The sequence below is a fragment of the Lycorma delicatula genome, chromosome 12 (genome assembly GCF_047948215.1).
Source record: "Lycorma delicatula isolate Av1 chromosome 12, ASM4794821v1, whole genome shotgun sequence".
Taxonomy (NCBI): domain Eukaryota; kingdom Metazoa; phylum Arthropoda; class Insecta; order Hemiptera; family Fulgoridae; genus Lycorma; species Lycorma delicatula.
The window spans coordinates 51,917,120-51,942,131 of record NC_134466.1 but is presented as its reverse complement, the minus strand read 5'-3'; the positions used below and the strand labels follow the sequence as shown (position 1 = coordinate 51,942,131).

Here is a 25,012-nt window from a genome sequence, read left to right as displayed (position 1 = left end):
TGAGAGTAAAGTTATATTTCACTTCTTGATTTTCTAGTCAATTATAAAGAATCCTCATATGCATGTATAATCTATGAACTCAAGTACTTTGTTTTTTTGAATAGGTAATGTTTGTTAGAATTAATTTTACATTTTAAAAATCTACTTTTCCAGAATATCCCATCATTTTTATTCCTTTCCACATTCCCTTTCCTTTGTCTTGTTCTCTTGATATCCCTTTATATTTAAGTAACTAAAATTATGAAGGTTTAGTCTGTCTGCTTTAATTAGTTAACCTATTCAATTTTGAATAAATATTATAACAAATTAGTCATATATGCCAATTGATTTAACAGCTATGTATCAAAATTTTGCTGTTCTATTTCTTATCATTTTTATTTAATATTTAGATACATGGTAAAAATTAAAAAAAAAAACTTAAGTTTATTGATGAAAGTTAAGTTATTTTGATGAAGTTTAAAGCGGAGGTTTCAATTTTAAGGCAAAGGAGAACTGTTTCAATTTTAAACTGATTCATAGTTGCTGAACTGAATGGTGGAGAGCTAGCGTCTGCAGTTTTTATGAGAATGTCCTAGGTTCAGATCCCAGTCAGGCTTAGTATTTTTCATATGCAACATAATTTTTATTCCACATTCCCATATAAGATGAATTAATCAACTAGTTTTTAAGTTGCTTTTTTCAAACGAATCACATTTAGAATCATAAAATAAGATTTTTAGGTTACTCATCAGATGATAAATTTTCAAGTGCCAATTATATGATTTCGTTTGCAACATGGTCAAACCATATTGTTTCTCTCTGAAGCATCTTAGTCTATAACTAAATTTGCCATCATCATCAAGATTAACATGCCTGTGTATGATATAGTATTGCTTCTTGAGATTATTTAAAAAAGTTGGAATAAGTTTTCAGAATTCAAAAATTGGCTGTCCAATATTTGTTTGGTGCCAATATATGTAGCCAATCCTTCCTTAAAAAAAAATAATACTATCTAAAAAAAGAAACTAACAATATTTACGTGCATGTATTAAATTAGACTATCAAATTATTTTGATGTTATATAGTATAATACATTATACCTACAAGAAAGGGTCTTATTTATCAGTTTCTATTTTTAATAAATTATTCAGAAATCTAACAAAATTTGTCAAGTAATTTTTTTAAAATTAAAATTTTCTTTTTATATGAACAATATCACTCAGTAGGTGAATTTTTAAATAATACTAATTACATAAATTTGAATTTTTCATATCAATATTTACTTACATCTACTTAAATTTGCATCCAAATATTTATTAATACCTTCAAAATTTTAATTTTTTCTCCAATGATTTTATTTATTTTCTTTACATTGCTATGTCCATATTATTCTTATTTTTATTTATTAATGTGGACAGAACTATTAATTATTTTGTATTTAATAAAATTTTTTCTGATCAAACTTTCTGTATATCTTTCCTCGATCCTTCCAGGAAACTGCTGGACTAAATCCTTTCTGTTATTCGTTAAATAGTACATCTAGTAATTACAAAAAATGATCTACACGGGCAGTTATTTTATTTATTTATTTTTGTGTGTCATAGACTAAAATTGATTATTCTTATATTGTCCATAACTGTTCATAAGTACTTTGATTCATAAATATCAATACATAAGTATTCTCATTTTAAAATCAAGGTTCTATTATCCAATGTTTCTGAGACTATTCTCTTAAAATTAGCTTGGATAAGTTAGTATTTTTACCTTCAGAACAATTGTACTGATTTCCATGAAATAAATATCAGACAGTTTATTTCAATTTCACAAGTGATTGTGATTTAAACAAATATAAAAGATAGGTAATAGATTGCTTGTACTTTTTCATATTCAAACAAGCTCTTTAAAAACAATAAAAAAATAGTTATCACATCAATACCGTATTTTTACATTTAGTTTATATATAAACTAAACGTCTCTAATTGAAATTTCCTATTCAATTTAATTTTCTATACTTCTCAAATGATATGCAGCTTTAAATAAAGATGCAAAGAAACATTTAGAGATACAATATATAGTCAACAAGATACAATAGAGTCAACATTTTCCAATCATTTTATTGATAAAAGAATTTACTTGAACTTTGTCAAGTATGTAAATACAAAGAGATGTACAATAATAATGTGCTACATTTTAATGTATATATATATATATATATATATATATATATGTAATTCAAATCAAACACATTTGTCAACTACATTCATAATTGATGTCTGCCTAACTTAAAAAAAAGGTGAGCATTAAAATCAACTAAAATCATTCATTTTTAAATCGCTGCATCAGTCACTGAAGATAGTTTCATGAGCGAATAAAAACATAATGATTTAAATTTTCAAAATGTTGTATTTATTAAATTTGGTATAGATAATTATTTAAAAAGTTAATTTTTTTTTTTAAATATATCTATTGTATTAGTGTACTGTAATGCTCATACAAACAATGATTAAAATATTTTTTTATTTATAAACATATCTGGGTGGTTGGTTGATGTAGACATTTAGAAAACAAGCCTAAATATTTAAACAAATTTTGCTGCTTATTTCTTTGGAGGTTATTTTTTATTTTTTATAAAATATTAATTTTGGTGTATTTATGTAATATGGAAATTAACTGTTGATAATTACAGTTGTGTAAACCCATATCTTTAATTAGATATTGTCAGTAATTTGGTTTGGGATATACTGATTATTATACCATAATCTATATTACATTAATGGAACAATATCGTTTATTCGTCCTTGCCAGAATATTAACAGTAAATATCATGTTATAGTCTCTATTGTACTGTTATATATAATGTACGAAACAGTACGTTATTCTATCTCAGTACATATAAATATATGTGTGCAGCTTTGTCTGAGCATGACATCTCTCAAAGAGATCTCTTTGACAGGTAGAGGGGTATATAGATAGATAGTTAGAGAGAGAGAAAGAGTATTTGAATCCTGGTGGTATCAATTTATGTGCTGGATTAATTTATTTTTGTTTATTCATAAAATCTATTACTCTATAAATAATTTTAAAATTATAAATTTATTTATAGATGACTAAAATAAATTTATTTGTTTATTAAAAATACTAAAATAATCTCAGTAAAGCGTTTTGGCTCTTAAATAATTGTAGAATGCATGACACCTATATGTAGAAGGTAGTATTTGATTATGTAGAATCTAAAAGAAATTAAATTTTTTAAAAATATAACTGAAATATATGAAAAGAAGACTTTACAAGAATCAAATAGCATCAATAAGTGTAGAAGATGAAAAAAGGTTAGCTTTGATTTACGATAAAGGAGATAAAAGAATGTTTATCCAGTGCTTATAAACTTGTACATATAGAAGAAACAATACAGGAATTTAAGAATTCATACAAAAAAATAATAAATTTAAGAATTGAATAAATAAAAGAAGAAAAAGTTAATTTTAAGATTCATTGATGATTTTCTTCTTTTGGTAGAGACCAAAATTAGCTTACAAAAAATTCTGAATGACTTGAATTTATTGCTAGGAGAAATATTCAGCTTTAAAGAGGTTGTATAAGTATGATAGATGCCAAAAGCAGACTGGTACAACCAAACAGATCTTTCATGGCAATAAAAGTCTGATATTATTAAATATAATATCATGTAATATCATATAATATCATATTATGTTTAAAAATTAAATATATATTTTTTAAAATTTGTAAGGAGCAAAACATTTTGTGCTAGTGAAAGATGAAGAAAATAAAAGTGAAAAAAGAGGCTTTTTTAAAATCATGTTAATGAAGGAAGTTGAAAATTCAGTGGGTTGATAAAGTATAAAATGAAGGTATCTTAAGACAAATAAGAGGGATGGAGAAATGTACAGTAGAATCTTATAAACAGATGAAGAAAATTGTTAGAAAGACATTCAAGTTTGGTTAATTTGATACTGGAAAGATGTTTGTATGGTAAATTTTATATAGGAAGATAAAGATTGGAATTTGCAAAACAAATAAATGAGGTCCTAGGAAGTAGAGCAATATTTATTGCTCTACTTCAGGTAGAGCTTCTATTCAGGTTATAATATTAGCACAGAATTGGAAGGGATGTAGCATAGTATTAAGCAAGTCAAATGACTGATGACTCAAGAAAAAAAATGTTTGCATATCAATAGAAAAATTATTCTGTTCTTTTCGATTACTAATTCCTTACAAAAGGTCACAAAGCAGGTATTCAATCATATCAATCATTTGGTTATCTACCTTGAAATAATCCGTTGCCCCTTCTTGTTCAACTCCATTTCCATCTACTTCTAGTATATTTTTTGAGTTGCTGTTAGCATTATTTCCTTTCATATTATCCACAATATTTACTCTTATTCATCCTGTCTTCTTTGGATTTTCTTTCTGACACTGTTTTAATTAACCTTTATTCTCCTGAAAGTCCTAATAGTTTGCTTTCCTATTCTGGTTTCATTTAAGTTCTATTCTTCTTTACTATTTTTATTACTTCATTTTTCATCCATCTATCCATTCATAAATATTATAGATAACATCTCTCACGGGTCTGTTCATTCGATTTTGGTGGATATTTTGGGCATGAGATGCGTCGCTGCACATCTTGTTCCAAAAGAGCTGAATTTTCTTCAAAAACAATACCGTGAGCCAGTCTCTTTAGACATGCTGAATGTCGCCAATTCTGATCCCACATTCATGGAACGCATCATAACTGGTGATGAGACATGGGTCTCATCAGCAAAGCAAAATTCATGAAAGAAGCTTAAGGCCATACTGGTAAGCGCCTATAAAAAGTGTTTCAAAGGCTAGAAAAAATGGTGGCATATGTGTGTTACATCAAATGGGGCCTACTTTGAAGGCGATAAAATAAATATTGATGAATAAATAAAAATTGTGCATTTTATGACAATTACCAGTACAATCCCGTACTTTTTTCACAGTACCCAGTATTTTTTTGACAGTGAGTACGTAATCAAATTAAAAAAAAAATCATTATGGGTTTGTTGTATGCATATTACCATAAATGGCATGTAAAATATAAATTTGTATTTTAAAAAGTTAAAGACTTACTAAAAAATAAAAATTCTTTGGTGTGCATAAAAAAAATGTTAGAAATTAATATAATTAATTCTAAGTAATCATGATTTATATTATCCTTTGAATAATATGTAAGCAGTTATTAAAATGTAAAATATATCTCAATTATATTTCTTAATCGGGAGAAAAATAATCTAATTACACCTTCCTACAGGATTAGATATAACAAATTAATAATTTTCTAATTTTACAGAAAAATTTTCAATAAACATTTTTATTCATTTGTTTATTAGATCAATAATGAAAAAACGCATGAGCTTTCTAGTGCCAATCATGGACTCTAATAAAGATTTACCCTATTGTATTTTATATAATAATTCAGCACAGATAATTCCTGTCATTAAAAATAATTACAGCTTTAATACAATCTGTTTGAAACATTAATCCTTAATACATCCCTTGATGAGTGAAATAATATAATATATAAAGTATTGTTTTACAATTGATAGGGGTACATAATTTATTGTCTTTTATTATTTATCTCATTATTTATCATGAATGAGACTAGAAAAAACCCTGAGTTATAAGAAGCATCAAAGCTGCTTTCTTTGAATGTAATGCTACACAGTCTTGTACAAATTAATAAGAACAAGAATATATTTTCAAAAATAATCACATTTATTACATATAAAGAATGTTCAGTATTTATTGTGGTATTTTTTTGCATAGTATTTTTTAATATGTCCTTCTCGCTTTTTAATAGCCATTTCAATTCTTTTAAGCATTGAACCTATAAGTATTTTTTACATATTTCTTGATCGTGAAACCACACCTTTATTACAGGACAAATCATCTTCTCTTTGCTAGTGCAGTCAATTTTTTTCAGTCTTTTCTTCATAACTACCCACAAATTTTCAATCGGGTTCAGGTCTGGTAAATTTACAGGCTGGTCTAAACACTGAATTTCTTTTTTAGATATGAAAACTTAACTTTTTTTTTTGAGTGGCAGCGAGCCAAATCTTGTTGAAAAACAGTGTTTTTGACTCCAAGTAAATCTAAAGTAAAGTTTTTGAAGTTCTGGTAGATTTGGTTTCGGTTTGCTTGGCATTTCTCCCGCCACCATTAGGTCACCCTAAATCATAAGACTGAATGTCTGTGCCACAAATGGCTACTGAGCCTTCAAACAGTTTAGCGACCAGTGTCCTAAGTAGCTCCTACAGCGTAAGCAGACTAACCGCGGTGCCATACACCACCGGCTTATGTGTCTCAAACACTCACTTCTCATATATTTACTAAAATAAGTAGGCGCATCCCGTCAATTACTAAAAATATATATGACATCCATAAATTAAAATTTACTTTGTCTAGACAGTAATTTGCTGCCACAGCTAGGTCGCTGAATGCCAGCAAGTACCTGTCCACCATATTAAAATGCTTGGAGCCTTAATTAGTTGTGGTCAGCCATATATTTCTAGGTTAGCTTCTGACAGCAGTGCGGTAGGAGTCTTCCCTTAAGTAAACTACTGATGTCGGTTGAACATAGCAACCCCATCAAGAAACTCCCACACGGTCCGACAGTGCGGCTCTCGCCACATTGACTCACCGCTTGTGAGTGGTCAGTTTCCCCTTGACTTCTAAGTTCCAGGGTGGCTCCCCCCAAGAGCAGGGCAGTCAAACATCAGGTGTTCATCTGACTGGACCTCCCCACAGACGCACAGGTCATCAGCTGCCAGGCGGAACCGAAACAGATATTGGTTCAAATTAACATGGTTGGTGAGCAGAGTTCACCAACCAAAGTTCTGGTAGAGCCCTAATTTCCAAAAATAGTATGTACATTTCACTTTCATCAGCCCAGTGATGGGTATTAAAAGTTTTAAGTCCGAAGTAGCTGAAGCACCCTCGAATTATCTTCTTTAAAGGATACTTTGCAACTTGTTTTATGTGAACGAAAACCGCTTATGTTCAAACTGGACCGATTGTAATACTTTCCCTTCTATATCTATAGCGCTATCTAGACGGGAACGTAAATTAACTACACATCTCAGGAATGGTCGAACTGACAATGTACAAGACTACACTTCATTTACACTCATACATGTCATCCTCATTCGTCTTCTGAAGTATTATCTGAACGGTAGTTACCAGAGGATAAACAGGAAAAAGGAAAGACGAGAACGTAAAAGTAAAATCTTCTCGAAAAATATTCTTCAGGAAACTAGCGGATAAATCTAAATTTCCACAAAAATAGAAAAGGAAACACACTGGATGGATAGAAAAAAGTAGAAAAAACGAAATAATGAAAGAATTTTGGAAATTAAAAAAGGTAGGATTATGCATGCCTGATCTTTAGGAGGATCGATCGGAAAAAAATAAAAAATAAATAAAATAAGTAAACATTTTCTAAAGTAAAATTATATGTTACCTTATCAGCAAGAATTGATGCTTCTTGATAAAATATCGATAGAAATCCTTTTAATATAGTAAAATGAAATGCTGGTGTAACAAGTTTACGATTTGATTTCCACGAATTATGATTTTTTGATGTAAATAAACCGTCACCCATAAGTGATCGAAGCACGTCATATTGTTGACTTTTTGAAAATTGTTTTACGTTACCTAATATTGCTTCGATATCACTTGGTTTTGATAAAATTACAGCTAATTTGTGACATAACCATACTCGAAATGGTCCTCTGTTGTACCTAAAAAACACACAAAAAAAAAAAAAACAGATATTATAAAAGATGAAAAAATAAGTTGAAATAATTAAATTACGTGATAAAGTAATTCATTAATTTGTTGTTTTAAACTATTTCTCAAATATTTTATTTCATTTTTTTGGTAAATCGAATCTTTGAGTTTCTTTAAGAGTTCCTATTATTTAAAAAAAAAAACCTAACAAATTTCTGTAATTACTACTAACATATACCGGAGACATGGACTATTAGGAAAGGAGTGGAGAGAAGATTGGAGGAACGGAACGGAACGCAAAGATGGCGGGTTTCATTTCTTCCTTAGAAAACGCAGAGCCTGGAGAATGTCCCTTGCTGCTGTATCTATCTATTATTCGTACGGGCGTGTTTATGGGTTTATTTTAATGTCGGGTATGATTTTAATGGTTTCTTTAAGTTTTATGGACGGATTTTTTATAGCGTTTCGTGTCCGTTCATGTCCAGCGTCATCACACCCAATTCTGGGTCAGTCCGCAGGAGGCTAGGCTCTTTAAAACCCGTGCTCCCGACGTGATTCCCCTTCAGTCCGTCCACTGAAGTCCTTTCGGTCCTAACGCTTTATTGTCTAGCAGGATCACGCCACAAAGGGGCATTGTTTATTTGGAGGGAGCGATTGGAGGCCTTTGAAATGTGGGTTTAGAGGAGAATGGAAAAGATCAGCTGGACAGAGAGAGTTCGGAATGAGAAGGTGCTTTGTAGAGTAGGAGAAGAGAGGAGGATTATTGAAATAATAAAAAGAAGAAAATGCAGTTGGTTGGGAAACTGGATGAGACGTGACTGCTTGTTGGTGATGGCATTCGAAGGATTTGTAACAGGAAGGAAAGCAAGAGGTTGGAGACGAATGAAAATAATAGACAATTTAAAAAGGGAAGAAGTTACTATAGAATGAAACGGATGGCACAGAATCGAGGAGAATGGAGGGTAGCCATGTGGATACCTGCCTTTAGGCATAACAGTTATTATTATTTTACCGGGTGACATTTAAGTATGGAATCAGTTTTATACTGCATATCTGAGAGGTATTTGGAGGTAGAAATAAATGGGATTTTACACAGTTAAAAAAAATCAGCATAATGATGGGATTTTAAGTTTTTTCCGCCATCTTGGATTTGCCGTATTGAATCAACCTTAACTTTTTTTAAATAGAAAGGTAGACGTGTGATATGTGATTTCGATTTAAAATTTTACAAAAAAAAGAATGGTGAAGCCCGTTTTTCAGTTAATTCCTTCGTTATCGAATTATAAGCATTCAAAGTTACAATGATGGAAAAATCATGTTAACAATAAAACGAGTTAAAAAGCGCTGTATGAACAATTTTATTTCATTTTACATTTATAATGCGTACAATAGCAAACTTTAAACAATGCTATAATGTTGATAATAATAACTAATAATTAACTACACAACAACAAATTAAACGGTTATATCAACTGATATTATTTACTTCAAATATTACAATATTTATTTAAAAAATTTAATTAAATGTTTTCGATCGTAAATTACTAATGAAATAAATTTGAAAGCATACCATTCTAGAATAAATGTTCAAAAGTTCGTTATTTAATGCATTATGAATGTAAAATACAATAAAATTGTTCGTGCAGCGAATTTTATATCGTTTTATTGTTATTATAAACAACTTTTCTGTTATTATAATTTTGAATGCTTATAACTCGACAACGAAGACATTAACAGAAAAATGGATTTCATCATTGTTTTTCTTATGAAATTTTAAATTAAAATCATGTGTCATATGTCTTCCTTCCTGTTTAAAAAAATTAAGTTTGATTCAAGATGGCGGACAAAGATTCAAAAACCCACCATAATGCAGATTTTTTTAACTATGTAGAACCACATTTATTTCTGCCTTCCAATACCTCTCAATGGAGGGGGCGGTGTGGCAACCGGTAACGTAAGAAGGTGGGTGTCCGGCCCAGGAGAGTAGGGAAAAAATATTTACTGCTACGAAACATGCTCGCTGTATGTTTTGATTTCACGATCAGCAGTCAGCTACTGCAATTCAACGTAATTTTCGTGAAGAGTATGGTAGGAAGCACCTAGTAGCATACATTTTACTCTTGAAACAAAACCTTCGTTGAGACAGGTTGTTCTGTTAAACATACAAAATCACCAGGACGCCCATTTGTCCCTAGAGCTGCTGTAGAATAACCCAAAGAAAGCTTTGAACGAAGTCCGAAGAAATCAACTCGACGTGCGTCACATGAGACTGGAATTCCATTATCCATGGTTTAACATATTAGAGATCCACGACAAAGTTACTCGGCTACAGTTTTGTGTAGAAATGGTGGATAGAATTAGACATCGTTACATGTTTAGATAATGTAATTGTTAGTGATGAGTCAATGTTTCACATCGGTAGCAAGTTGAACAACCGTAACTGCCGAATATGGGGTAGCGAAAACCCTCATGAAACTTTCTAGCACATATGTGATAGCTCTAAGGTCAATTTTTTGTGCCCTAAGCCATCTTAATTTCGTTCAGTTACCCATCTTCCGTCTGCGGAAGAGGCAGCAGAATCTCGCGATGGAAGCATGGCAGCTGGAATGGGACACCACAACTAAGGGAAGATTTCCTGTACATGTTTATAAGGAATCTGAGGCGATAATATGCCTCAAGTTCGTTATTAAGGGCAACGGATGCCCAGGTGGTCACCAATCCTGTTAATTTGAACCAATATCTGTTTCGGTTCCGCCTGGCAGCTGGTGAGCTGTGCGTCTGCGGGGAGGTCCAGTCAAATGAACATCTGATGTTTGGTTGTCCTGCTCTTGCGGGGGGGGGGGGTCCAGAGACCGGACCACTCTGGTACTTAGAGGTCAAGGGGAAAATTGATCACTCACAAGTGGCGAGTCAATGTGGCGAGATCCGCATTGTCGGACCGTGTGGGAGTTACTTGATGCGGTTGCTTTGTTCAACCGACATCAGTAGTTTACTTAAGGGAAAGACTCCTACCGCACTGCTGTGGAAAGCTAACCTAGGATATATATAGCCAATTAAGGCTCCAAGCGCTTTAATATGGTGGACAGGTACTTGATGGCATTCAGCGATCTAGGCGTGGCAGCGAATTGCTGTCTAGGCGAAGTAAATTTTAATTTACGGATGACATATATATTTTCAGTAGTTGACGGGGTGCGTCTTCCCATTTTAGTAAATATATAACAAGTGAGCGGTTGGAACACGTAAGCAGGTGGAGTATGGCACCGCGCTTAGTCCCCTCACAGTGTTAGGTAAGCTGTCGGAGCTATTTAGGACACTGGTCGCTAAACTGTTTCGAGGGTCAGTAGCCGTTTGTTGCACAGACATTCGGTCTTATGCTTTAGGGTGACCAAATGGGGTGGTGGCGGGAGAAATGCCAAGCAAACCAAATGCTTTTTCTTGAAAGGATCTACACAAAATTCTGCTTTATCATCTGTCAACATATTTAATCAATAACAAATAATATATCGAAAAAACTACTAGAAATCAGACTTTTCTGTATTGTTATTGATATATAGTTTAATTTTGTTACTTTTTTTATTATTATATAATTTTTATAAATATGTATTTTAAGATGCAATAATACTTGTTATTTTGATCTTTAATATTAATTCATTTCTACGTTGAGACTAGCTGAGTGTAAACCTATTTTGCAGTTTAGAGTGAACAAATATAAATTTTACTTGAAAGATTGACTGATGTATAATTTGTATTTTTGGTAGCACTATAGTTATTAAATTACACCTCAATTCATCGATGTAAATCTAAAATAAAATTGGTCCTAAGTTAGATTTTTGTGGATCACCTAATGTCAAATTTAAGATTGTTTAAATGTGCAATGTGCTCTTAACCTCATCATTCTTTCACCTATGATTTAATGAATTTGAGATTCAAAAAGAATCAGTAATAATCATTTTCTGTTATATTTCATCACATTCATTTGTTCAATAAGATCGTTTAATTCATTAACTGAAATTGTCACTTCTAGATAAGATATTTATGATTTGGTGAGCTTTTCGATTCCTCATAATCAAGAAAGAAGTTGAAAATCATGTTACCTAGTAAACCTGGTGTGGGAAGTTTTTAATAAACTTCCTTTTATGGGAATAATTACGTTTTTAATTATTCTTAAGAAAATCTGTGTTGATGCCAGTAATTATTTGTCTTATATCGGGTTACTTAAAACATTTAGCTTAATTTAACATACAGTAGTTCAGAAAACTGAAACTGGTCGAAATCGGTCTGGTATAATCTATTTTTGGAAAATTTTTGTTTAGAAATTATTTATTTGGTAAATGCAATAGGTTTAAATGAGTATTCTGAAGTTTAGCAAAATAAATGAATTTTTTTTCGAGTTATGAATTTAAATTAAAATAAAAAAAAAAAAAACGGCAAATAACAAAAATTTAAGGTTTATTGTGAATATTTCTGCTCCAAATAACTTCCTGAATTAATAATATTTATAGATGTAATAATATCGTTGCGTGAGCTTATGAATCTTTGCTTACACATGCGATTCATGAGATCTAAGAATGATATAAATGAATTGTTTAATTTACTGAATTCTAGGTCGTTCATTCATTATTACGAGTACAGAGCAAGTAAAATTAAAGGTCGTCAACTAAACAGAATTACAAATATTTTACTATCCTTGAATAATTTTCTTATAAAAATTGTGTTTAAAACATTATATTCTGTTATTAATTTATATATTTTTTTCTCACTATGTTTCTTTTAATATTTCTTCTAATTTTATAACTGTAATATACACAATATTAAAAAAAACAAACAAATAATTTCAAGTTATCTTATAATGGTAAAAATAAAGAAAAATTTCATAAATACAGTTCCAAAAACCTTTATTTTCGTGTTACGGTTAACAAAACATAAATAATTCACGGGAACCGGATGTTTTTAAAATAATCATAAAAAATTGAATATTTACTTTAAAAGTTTTATTGGTACTGAAACACTTGTTAAATCAAAGCATTTGTTACTTACTCATGAACGAAAAATTATGTCCGGCAAGGGATGTCCATTTTGGGCAATACATTGTTGTAGCCTTTCACGGTAACTGGCCTCAATTCTTTGCAGCATGTCTACATCAATCTGGGTGACGTGATGACGAATTGCGATCATTAGGTCCTCCAATGTACGCGGTTTATTTCACGCGATTTCAGAAACCCCCACAGAAAAAAATCACAACTACTCAAGTCGGGGGGCCGAGGGGGCCAAGGAATGTCGCCGAATCTGGAAACGATCCGTCCCGGAAACAAGTTACGGAGAACAGCCATCGTTGCCCTCGCTGTGTGCGCTGTAGCTCCATCCTGCTGGAATAACACATTTTGAAATTCCCCGGTTTCGTAACTCAGGGATGAAAAACGTATTCAACATCGCAATGTAACGATCAGCTGTTACAGTTACGGCAGCGTCATTTTCTTCAAAAAAGTATGGTCAAATAACACCGACCTTTCCTATTGCACACCAGACAGTCACCTGTGGACTATGAAGTGGTCTCTCGTGAATCTGACGTGGGTTTCTTTCTGCCCAATACCGGCAATTCTGTTTGTTGACGAAGCCATTCAGATGAAAATGGGCGTCACTCATTAACGATAACAAATTTTCATTTTCTTCAAAAACGGTAAGCGTTTGTCGACAAAATTGTAATCGCTGCGTGAAATCTTGCTCGTATAACTGCTGCACGACGGCTATCTTGTAAGGATGGAAATGCAGGTCTGTATGCAGAATTCGTCTTACCGTACTTGTGCTCATTTGAAGCGCTGCTGAATGCCTCTGAATAGAGCGGCGTGGGCTTCTGAGAATGGCTTCCCTTACTCGTTCGATGTTCTCCGGAGTGCTAGCAGTTCGTCAAGGACCCGGTGGTTTTTTCTTCAATATTGAACCGCTTGTTTGAAGGTTGTTTACCCATCGCAATATTGTGTTACGAGAAGGGACACTTGCATTACGATGGATATTAAACTGACGGTGGAAATCTCGCTGAACAGCAGTTACGGATTCGTCATTTCGCACAAGACTGTCATACGCGTACAGGCGTTGGTCTAGCATCCACGGCTCCATCTCAACGACAAAAATGTAAATGCTGTGAACAAAGGAAACGTCAGACACCAGCCACGTGCCCCTCCCACCACGAACGCCCGAGTACAACCCACTTCAAAAACATCCGGTTCCCGTGAATGACTCTGTATATATAAAATTTTGCACTGACGGTGGTTTTGGGGTCTTGGGGATGTGAAACGCGAAGATATGTCGAAATTTTTTGGAAGTCGAATCATGGAACCCATTACAATAGGTAGCTTTCTTATGAAATTTACTTAAAATATACTAAATTGTTCTCACAGAGGAGCCCCCAAAATCAAATATTTAAATTTTATATTTGAAAATTTTGATGCTTTAATCCTATTTTGATAACTATTATTTATGATAAAAAATCCCCATTGGTACGGGGGGTCTCAATATTTTTTAAAATTCGAAAGCTTTTTTCATTTCTTATAAATTTTATTATGAAAATAAAAATACGAATTTTAACGATTGAATTGAAAAAACTTCCAAATTCTGTAAAGGTTTTGCAATGAAAAAGCTGCGCAAGGTACAATAAAGTCATGAAAATTCTGTGAAAATCTTGTAATATTTTTTCAGCTTTTATATCTTATATATATATATATATATATACAGCTGGGAAAGTAAAAATAACACTGATCGACTACGGAGCCTTTTATTTTACCTTATACTTACAGCAGCTAGAGAAGCTATGTAACTATTACCGAGTAACTAAACATAATATTCAATGCATTAAAGTAGAAAACAAAATGTTTTCCTTTTTTTTGAAATGAAATAAAATTAAAAAACAGAAACCGGTTTCTCTAAAAATACTTTACTAAGAAGTAAAAAGAATATTAATTTTTCCATCCTTTTTCACATTTAAAATTAGAAATAGAGGCCAAATTAAAGATTAGTAAGTGAAAATATTTGCTGTTTATTTATTTTTTTGAAAGATTTTAAATAAAAAAAACATATATATATATATATATATATATATATATATTGTGTGTGTGTGTGTATCAGATTATATAATTTAAAAATAACTATGGATAAATCCATAGGTTTTGAAATATTTATCGTAATGTAAAGAATAATCCGTTTCATACCATGACATGCTGGTATAAATATTCTATATATTTTTCGTAACTTACATTGAAAACCTCTTGGGAAATACTGTTTCACTATTTTCTATGATTGATCCTCAATAATATTTTTCCACACTAGTGCGTTTTTTGTATACGTGCGCGTGTGTGTAACACGTAATATTTTTTAAATTATATTTTACGTAATCAATCATATTCTGTGTTTCTTCATACGTTTTACAAAACAATTAAACAATTAAATTAAACCTCAAATATTCCTGTTAAATATAAAGGTACCATAAATAATTCTAAGTTAATTTAATTTACTATTAATCGAAACTTAGTCTGTGACTAGCATTTAAAGAATTAATTGAAGTCTCTTTTATTCTAAAAAAATCTATAATCTCAAAATTAGTTAAAATCACTATGCACGATTCCAGATAGACGAAAAAAAGTTTTTTTGGTTGAATAGTTTTATTAGTGGAACGAAAGCTAAGAGAACGGAAATGTTATTGAACAATAGAAAGTTAAATAAGGTTAAGGAAGAAACTTATCTGGATATGTATCAATTACTTTATCTTTGAAGTAGGAATAATTTGAAGTTTGAAAGAAAAAATATGTTTCATGGAAAAAATACTGAGCATTGTAGTATATAATGAAGAGTTAAACCAGTAATATTAAAACGAAAGGAGGAGTGTCAGATAGGCGTGCCATTTCTTGCCATATATAAAGAACCGAAACTTTGACAATGACAAAAGTAAATATTTAAAGAGTGAAAATAACTCTAATAAGAGGTAAGGAAAGAAGCCTAGTGGAGGTGAAATAAAAGGATAAAATAACACTGAGTTTATTAGATAGAAGACTGCTTTAACTGACGTTATAAAAAAGTTAAATTAAGGAAGTTCGTTGGGCTGGAAAATTAAGGAGAATTAGGGATGTAATGTAGGATTGATTGGCATGTACCTTTTGGGAGGAGAAAGAAAGAAACGTTGAGAAAGAGATGGGATAGGATTTGATTGTTATAGCCGATCTGATTTCGAAGCGTAAAGCAAAAGATAGAAACTTAAGGAATTTATTGGGAGATGTCTGTGCCCAATGCGTTATCCTTATGAATATTAAAAATATAAATAATTTATTTTTATTCTCAATTTTGGTAAAAATTTCTTATTTACTTAATATAAATAGATTTAGTACTTATTTATTCGTATATACAAGGATATATATATAAAAATTAGGTACAGAAAGAATATACGATTTTTTGTCTATTTTTGATCCGTTTTACTTCAATAAAAACACAATTGTTATTTTTTAAATAAATGTTTTAATTTTTAAAAATATATAATAAGTAATTCTGTAAAAATTATTTTTAAATATTAAAAATATATTATTAATTGTTTTTTATTAAACTGTAACAAACATTTATTAAACAAATTCTGCTTTAATATTTGATAAAGTATATACAGAGATTGATTATTTTTTACTTCTTTGTACAAAGTAAAGGAAGTATAGTGATATCCATTTTCACCATTCCTGAATCAATTTTGACTAGTTTCGGCGTGACAGATGTACGTACGTATATATCTCGCATAACTGAAACAACGATTAACTGTAGAATGCTTTGAATTTTAAATTTAGGACTGTTGTAACATCTAGTTGTGCACCTCCCCATTTAATTGGAATCGACTGAACCAATTAAGCCCAAAATTCCAGAAATTTGGATTTTTGATTTTTTTTAACTGCCGTAATAAGCCCTGATTGAGAGCTTTTCAAGATATATCATAAATTGTACTTAATTTCATTGGTTGTTTATTTTTTATTGGATGTATTTACATTAATTTTCACATTTTAAATTTTCTTTCAAGTTTTTTTACTAAATCTTCCTCATTTATTAGTCATTTAACAAAGCTATTGTACTACAAACCTAAAAACATTTGATTTTCGATACCGAATTTTATGTTTTACGTAGTGTTGCGTGATTTGACCGGCATAGCCGAGAAAATCATGCAATACTTTGTCAGTTTTTTTTATTTGGTGTTTTTAGACATTAATTTATTGAATAAATTACTTAAATGAAATGTTCAAAATAATTCAGTATTTGGTTTAGAAAATGAGAGAGGAGCGGATAATGAAAATAGTCATCATCAGTGATTCTTCCTCTCATGTCTGAGACTGGTGATCAAATTCATATCGGCTGCCCAAAAAGTAGTTTAACTTGTTTAGGGTGTATGTTTGTTTGTTCCACCATAGCAACTTAACGGCTGAACCGATTTAGATGTATGACCCCGCTTAGAATTCATACGTTACCGGGAGTGTCATAGGCTATATACATATGTATATACTCGTGTATGTGTGTGTTTAAACAAAATTATATTAAATATAAGTATTATATACAGAATTGTCACCCGCACGCTGTTTAATTATCCTATATTAAAGAACAATGTTTTTTTTTTGGCTGTCGTGTTTTTAAATTTTTAATATTTATCTCTTGTTATCTACTGGTAATCAATTAATCTTAACAAATTTCACATTTTAAAAAAATAAGATGAAACTAATTTGCTCCTAAACTGTAATAAATATTCAAATTTATATTTATAAGAATTTTATTTCTTTTTTAACGAAAGAATATTTTTCAAGCATAACTTATCAGAGTTTTTCTTATCTCAAGACACAACTCCGTAGAGGAAAGATAAAGTGTGAGATATAACATGCTATTGTGTGTGTATTGTATACTCGTATGTGACTTATCGATTTCGCCCTCATGAGAATAAAATACAACAAAGTAACTAGTTGATGGATGTTTAATCGGATAAATACGTATGAAAACGCTACTAGAACTTCATATACATTGATATCTAACATGGTTTTCATTTCTGTTTCTAATGCCTTTTTGTCATATAGGAAATGAAAGAGATGTTAGAGACTGACAACTTTTAAATTTAATGTGGTAGTCTTTTGTGTATGTATATATATCGATAAATTTTTCGATACTGGCTATCTTACGTTCACGTATAAATTTATTATTCTTCGAAAGCTTTATACATTTCTTTGGTAGGTAATAACAAACAGTTTCGTAATTAAATGTGAAAATAATTTATGTATGTAATTCTTTGTAAAAAGATCGATGAGAATTTTACCAATGTATTAGGGTCGTTAGGTTTCAATTAACGGCTGTTCCCACCCAGAAAAATTTTTTTCTTAAGGTTATTATCTCGAAATTATAAAAAAACTGACAAAGTATTGCACGACTTTCCTGGTTATTAACTATAAAAATTAAAAGAATTACAGGGAAAAAAACAATATATATTTTTTTAGAGGCGAGTAATAAATTAAAAAAAAAAAAATTAACTAAAAAAATACTTACTATGTAAGTATTCATACATAGGTTTAGCATAAAAATAGTTTTCACAAAATGACAAAAACTAAATTATTTTTTCTGTGATATCCCTCCTTAATTACCGAAAAATTTATTTATTATTATAATGCGTATATAAAAATTCAAAATTAAAAAAAAAAATCAACTCCACTTTTTAAAATTGAAATTATATATATTTTTTCCTCTATCTCCCTTCGGTTTAAATATTTTAAATTTAAATAATTCAAAATTAAAAAAAAAATCAACCCCACTTTTTAAAATTGAAATATATATATATATATTTTCCTCTATTTCCCTTCGGTTTAAATGTTTTAAATTTAAAAAAAAATTAAGATCTCGAACCTAAAATGTAGAACGTTTTATTGGAAAATGTTCTTTTTTAACCTATATTGAAGCGGTATGTTAGATTTATAGAAAATTTTATTTAAGCAAACTTTTAAGCTATGAATAACATATTCTTAGAAAAAATATTTTTAAAAATTCATTCTCCACCTCTAAAAAAAAATTGTATATTCTATTTTTTTGTTTTTTGTTTTTTATTTTTTGAAACAAACTTTTCCAATTTTTATTTTTAATAACCGAAAAAATATTCTTTTCCAATTTTTATTTTTTTTTCATTTATACTTCCTTGTACTAGGTAAAGGAAGTATTATGATCGTAAAAAATTTCCGTTTACAGATTTCAATGGAAATATCCATTTTGACCATCCCTAAATCCATTTTGACTAGTTTCGGCGTGACGTCTGAACGTATTATGCGAAATACATACGTATCTCGCATAATTCAAATATGATTAGCCGTAGAATGTTGAAATTTTGCATTTAGGACCGTTGTAACATCTAGTTGCGCAGCTCCCCTTTTGATCGCATCCGACTAGCCGAAAAGTGTCCAAAAAAACCCAAAACTGGATTTTGGACTTTAACTGCAATAGTAAGCTCTCATTGAGAGCTTTTCGATGATATATCATAAGTGGTACTTATTTTTATTGATTCCAGAGTTATAGCTAAATGAAATTTTAATTAATGAAATATTTGGATCTTACAAGGGGAAGGCACATCAGTTCGAATCCGACTTTAAATACATAAATTTTTTAATCTTTTTTTTTAATTGAAATATAAACCTCAGATTGTAAAAAAATACAATAAATAATAACTCAATGATAACAATAAAAAAAAGAAACATGAATAAAAATCACAAGTTACTAGTGAAATTAAATTTTATGTACTTTTCATTATAATTAAAAATTTTTTATAGACGTTAATGATTATTAATACATCAATATAATTAAATGATAAAAAAAAATTTACTTATATGAATTCAGATTCAAACCGATCTCATTTACACTATATAACTACTTCAGCGATTTGAAACAAAATTATATATAAACTAATATAAAATGCTGATACGGACACCGCAAAAAAAAGTGATGCAATGTGGTGTCCACCACAATGAGATTGTGTATCTGTCCATTTTTTTAAAGAACTGGTGGATATTTTCTCACTTTCAAATGAAATAAGTTTAAATAAAGTGCAGCAAAAAATGTGTATATATAATTTAATAGTCGTACAAGGAAGTCATGTGGTGTCCACATCAGATTTTTTCTTTTTGTGTTTTAATAAATTAATTTCATGCTGGAACAAAAATTTAAAGAAAAATTTGAATCCTTTTTTTCTTTTAATGTTAATTAGTTAATTATAAATAGAATTCAGTTTAATTTATCTGTAAATTTATATTTATATTTTATATACATAATCAGTTTTTTTTTAATTTTTTAATAAATAATTTTATAATAATTATTTTTCAACATTAAAAATATATGCAAAAATATATTATAATTATTAATATTTTTTTTTTTTAAATTATAACAAACATTTATTAAATAAATTTTACATTAATATTTGATAAAGTATATACAGAAATTGATTATTTTTTATTTCTTTGTACAAAGTAAAGGAAGTATTGTGATCGCCAAAAATTACGATTTTCAAATTTCAACAGAAATATCCATTTTTACCATTCCTGAATCAATTTTGACTAGTTTCGGCGTGACAGATGTACGTACGTATATATCTCGCATAACTGAAACAACGATTAACTGTAGGATGTTAAAATTTTGAATTTAGGACGTTGTAACATCTAGTTGTGCACCTCCCCATTTAACTGGAATCGACTGAACCAAAAAAGCCCAAAATTCAAAAAGATTTGAATTTTGGATTTTTTTTTTTAACTGCCGTCTGGAAAAGCTCTCATTGAGAGCTTTTCCAGATATATCATAAATGGTAATTAATTTTATTTAATACCAGAGTTATAGCCAAATAGAATTTTAATTAATGAAATATTTGGATCTTACAACGGGAAGTCATATCGGTTTAAATCCGACTTCATCTTCTCTTTTTTAAATTTAAATATATTTATTTATTAATCTCTGATTGTAAAAAAAAAATACAATAAATAATAATTCAATAATAAGAATAAGAAAAACAAATTGAAAAAATATCAGAAGTTATTAATGAAATAAAATTTGTTTATGTACTTTTCATTTAAAAAAAAAAAAAGTATATATGTAATTTAATAGACGTTCAAGGAAATCATGTGGTGTCCACATCAGAATTTTTACATTCAATTTGAGTTTACTAATTTTTAAATTAAATAATAATAATAAAATAATAATTATACTTACGTATAGTTCCATTCCTTTACTATTCCAATAACTTCTTGTGGTCTAGTTGCAATCATTAATAAATTACCAAGTATTGGTACTGTCGGCGGTCCAGGTAATAAAGATGCTAATTTTAAAAAATGTCGACGTTGATTTACCCATTTAATTAACACAGATAAACACCATAAAAAAATAATTAACATTAAAATTATTGTATTATTTGAAACACTACTGTTTATTAAATATAGCATTTTATTCATTGTTATTTATTTATTTTGTTTAAATATATATACCACAATTTTATCTGTAATCATAAAATTGTATTAATAATAATTTTATAATCTGTATTACATATTAGAAAAAAAAAAATTTACTATTTTTAATATAATTTAAATTTTGTACTGTTTGGTTTTTACTTATAATAAGATGAAGTATTCTTTAATCTGTAAATGCTGACTAGAAATAGTAAGTGACATTGATATACTGAAATGAATGTGATTCTTACAGGTAAGTAATAGCCTTGCTGGCGTTAGATCTAACTCGGTTTCACTTTCTATGGCAATGAGAGAGGAAGAGAATGAGTCCTTACTACCCGTATGAAAGAATTGTGTATTGCGGGATATAAATAAAGAATTAGTGTGAAGTGAATGAGTGATGATAATAAATAGAGGAAGTATTGAATGATAAAAATACTATTAAATGGGTTACGAAATTTCTATGTGCATGTGTGTGTGTGTGTTTTTTATGAACAATAGGAAGTCTTTTTATTATTATTTTACGTGCAAAATTACAAATAGAAAGTCTATTCTGGTAATAAAAATCCATTGATATTTATTTCATTAATTTATTATCCAGGATTCATTATGGTTTTGTTTTTTTGAATAGTTTTTTAGTTTTTTATTATTTATTTATAAGTTATAAAAGTTGTTTTACGTTTTCGCTTGATAATTTATTCAAAATTTAAAAAAAAATTTCCCGTTTTCAACCTTGTAATAAGTTATACGTATTATCTAAAAAAAAAGTTGGTGGTCGAATCGTAAATATTTTTACGGCTTTAAGAAATTGATGTATTTCGAATGATTTAAAAATCCGGCTATAACAGTTCTAGATATAACGGGAAAGTAGATCGGTGAAAAATATAAATTTACGGTATTTTTTTTAAAGTTATCTGCCTTAAGGGGAGAATTATTATCAAAAATAATTTTTTTTACAGTTTTGGTCTTTTAGCCTATTCGATTCTCTGAAATCTACTCTTTTTAATGGTATAGCCATTATTGTTACTTTATTTTTAGAAAAAATTATAAAAAAAATATATTTAATAGGTTATCATGGAAACACAGGTGATATTTTCAACGGAAAAGGCGTTTTTTTCTTTCAGTGATATCTAAAAAAACTGTGTAAAGTATAAAGATTTAACTACTTTAAACAGTGATTTTTTTCTATACTTTTTTCTTTTTATTTAACCTCCGGGACCACAATAGGCATTGCCTCAGAGTATGAGGTGAATGATGTGTGAAAAATGCCATGCCTGACCGGGATTCGAACCCGGGACCTCCGGATGAAAGGTCGAGACGCTACCACCCGGGCCACGGAGGCCGGCTCTTTTCTATACTTAGATCACATTCTTAGATCGCGTGGTGTGGTTCCACGCGGCTCAATCAGAATATTGAGAGGTTGTTGACAATTTTATTTTTGTTTAGCTATATCATAATTATCTACGGATTGGTCTATGTGATGGATTCGTTATCGCGAATTAGCTGATTTCGAAGTTGAGAATTTTAAGGTTCAAATCCTAGTAAAGACAGTTATTTTTATACGGATTTGAATACTAGATCGTGAATACCGGTGTTCTTTGGTGGATGGGTTTCAATTAATCACATATTTCAGGAATGGTCGAGTCTGTACAATACTACACTTCATTTACATTCATACATATCATCCTGGCCCCTCGTCCGGGTTCAGACCGGCATTGAAGCATTATCACGGTTCCGGTGAGCCTTCGGACTCTCCGTGCGTCATCACCATCGCCGATGCGCGGACAAGCGGACAGCAAAACAGGAAGCTGTCCTTCACATCTTCGTCATCCGGTTTTACTGTTCTGCCTCTCTCAGAGTACTTTTCGCAGAAACTATCATTCCGCTGGCGGCACTGTAGAAATCCTACCAAGTACCCAGCTCAGTCAGCCAGCATTCCAGTTCTCTCTTTTATTTCCTTTGTTTTGAGAATATTTGCTACCGTACTTGATACCAGTTCCCATTGTCTCCGGTGTCAAGCTGGCTAGTTCAGGCGAGACTTTAAAAGCATTCCGGTATAATCTGTTTTACAAATTAACATCGGGGATTTATTTCCAGCTTAAATGTAATTTTCATATACTCGTGTGAGTATATATTTATATAAATAAAAATGTAAATTTTCGTTTGTTCAAAATCTTAAAGAAACTTCTTCACCGATTGCTTTGAAATTTTGACACAACGTTGTATTCGAACACGAACGTGTTTATATATCTAAGATGTCACACCTGTGACAGGTAAAAACATGATTTTTTTAAAAACAGCGCTATCTGTTGGACGTAAAAGCAACACACTCTATACTAAATATTTTACGATTCCATTTCAGTGTTTTTGATATGTGTGTCCGCTGTAGACTAAAAAACTACTGGACCGATATACGCGCGGAGGAAAAGGGGAAAAGGAGAAATCGAGAAAGGGAAAAATCGGAAAAGGTAAAAGGTAAAAGGGAAAGAAGGTAAAAATGGAAAAAAAGGGAAATGGGGAAAGAGAAAGATGAAAAGGAAATAGAAATGGGGGAAGGAAATGGAAAGGGGTAGGAAAAGGAAAATTGAGGAAAGGGAATATGGTAAATATGAAAATGGGAAAATGGAGAAAAGGAAAGGGAAGAGAAGGGGGAAAAGGTAAAAGGGAAAGGTTAAATTTTGTGAAGTTCCGTAACGTTCATTTTGTTAATCGTTTATCAAACTTTCAATTGCGTTATTTTAATCGATATGTATACTCAAATCGAGCAACAGCGAAGCATTGCCCGGGTCTGCTAGTTATAAATAATTATGTATTTAATGATGCTGCTCTGATAAAGGCTTTACTGTAGTTTTCCTTGATCCACCCACACAAATGCTGAGAAATTTCCTTTTTTTATATGTGACGTAGCATAACCATTCATTCGTAATGTGATCTTAATAATGTATTGTTACGTAAAATATTTATTTAAAATGTTCCTGGTTATTTTGGAAAAATGGTTTTGTAAAAGTTTTGATTGATTTTTTACAATTATTTTGGCAAAAAGGTATGATTTTTTTATAGCTGAGTTAACATTTAAACGACAAATTTCAATCTATGAAAATTATTGGAGATAGAATTTAAAATTAATCACCTAAAAACATTTTAGTAATTTTAAATGGTATATACTCGTATTTAATGCCATCTAGTAAAAAAAGGAGAAAACAGGGAAAAGGAAATTGAAAGGGAAAAGGAGAAAAAAAGAAAGGGGGAAGAGGGAGGAGAAAAGAAAATGTAAAATGGGAGAGGCAAGGGAAAGGAGGAAAGTAAAGGTGATCGTGAGGAAAGTGAAGGGAGTGTTGTAAAATGAAAATGTGAAAAGTAAAACGGGGAAGAGGGAAATGGAAAAGGGGGAAAGGAAGTGGTGGAAAGGGAAAGGGTAAAAGGGAAAAAGGTAAGGTTAAATTTTGTGAAGTTCCGTAATGTTCATTTTGTTAATGTTTTATCAAACTTTCAATTTTTCATTTAATCTATATACGAGTATATATTCAAATCTAGCAATAGCGAAGCATTGCCGGATCTTCTATTTTATATATATATATATATATATATATATATATATATATATATATATATTTTCAAACAATTGTCTCACGAAGAAACATTCAGAACATGTTCTACTGCTAACAATAATAAAAAAATTTCATATAAACAAAGGTAAGTAAACAACAAGTATAAACATAAGAAACGACCAACTTTACTCCTTAATTTGGGTCCTAAAAATTACAGTAGGGCTTTAGCCTACTACAGTAGGCTAAAATCCGGGC

General features: G+C 30.2%; 1 protein-coding gene across 1 annotated transcript in view; it reads right to left on the bottom strand.

Annotated features, from left to right (window-relative positions):
• LOC142332760 (cytochrome P450 4c3-like) overlaps nucleotides 1-21,158 on the bottom strand; it is a 34,989-nt gene extending 13,831 nt beyond the window's left edge. Inside the window, exons 1-2 of the mRNA XM_075379374.1 lie at nucleotides 20,977-21,158; nucleotides 7,478-7,757 (exon numbers count right to left, since the gene is read on the bottom strand). Of these exons, the coding sequence (XP_075235489.1) occupies nucleotides 7,478-7,757; nucleotides 20,977-21,158 (462 nt within the window). The remainder of the gene's footprint in view (nucleotides 1-7,477; nucleotides 7,758-20,976) is intronic.
• Nucleotides 21,159-25,012: the final 3,854 nt, after the last annotated feature.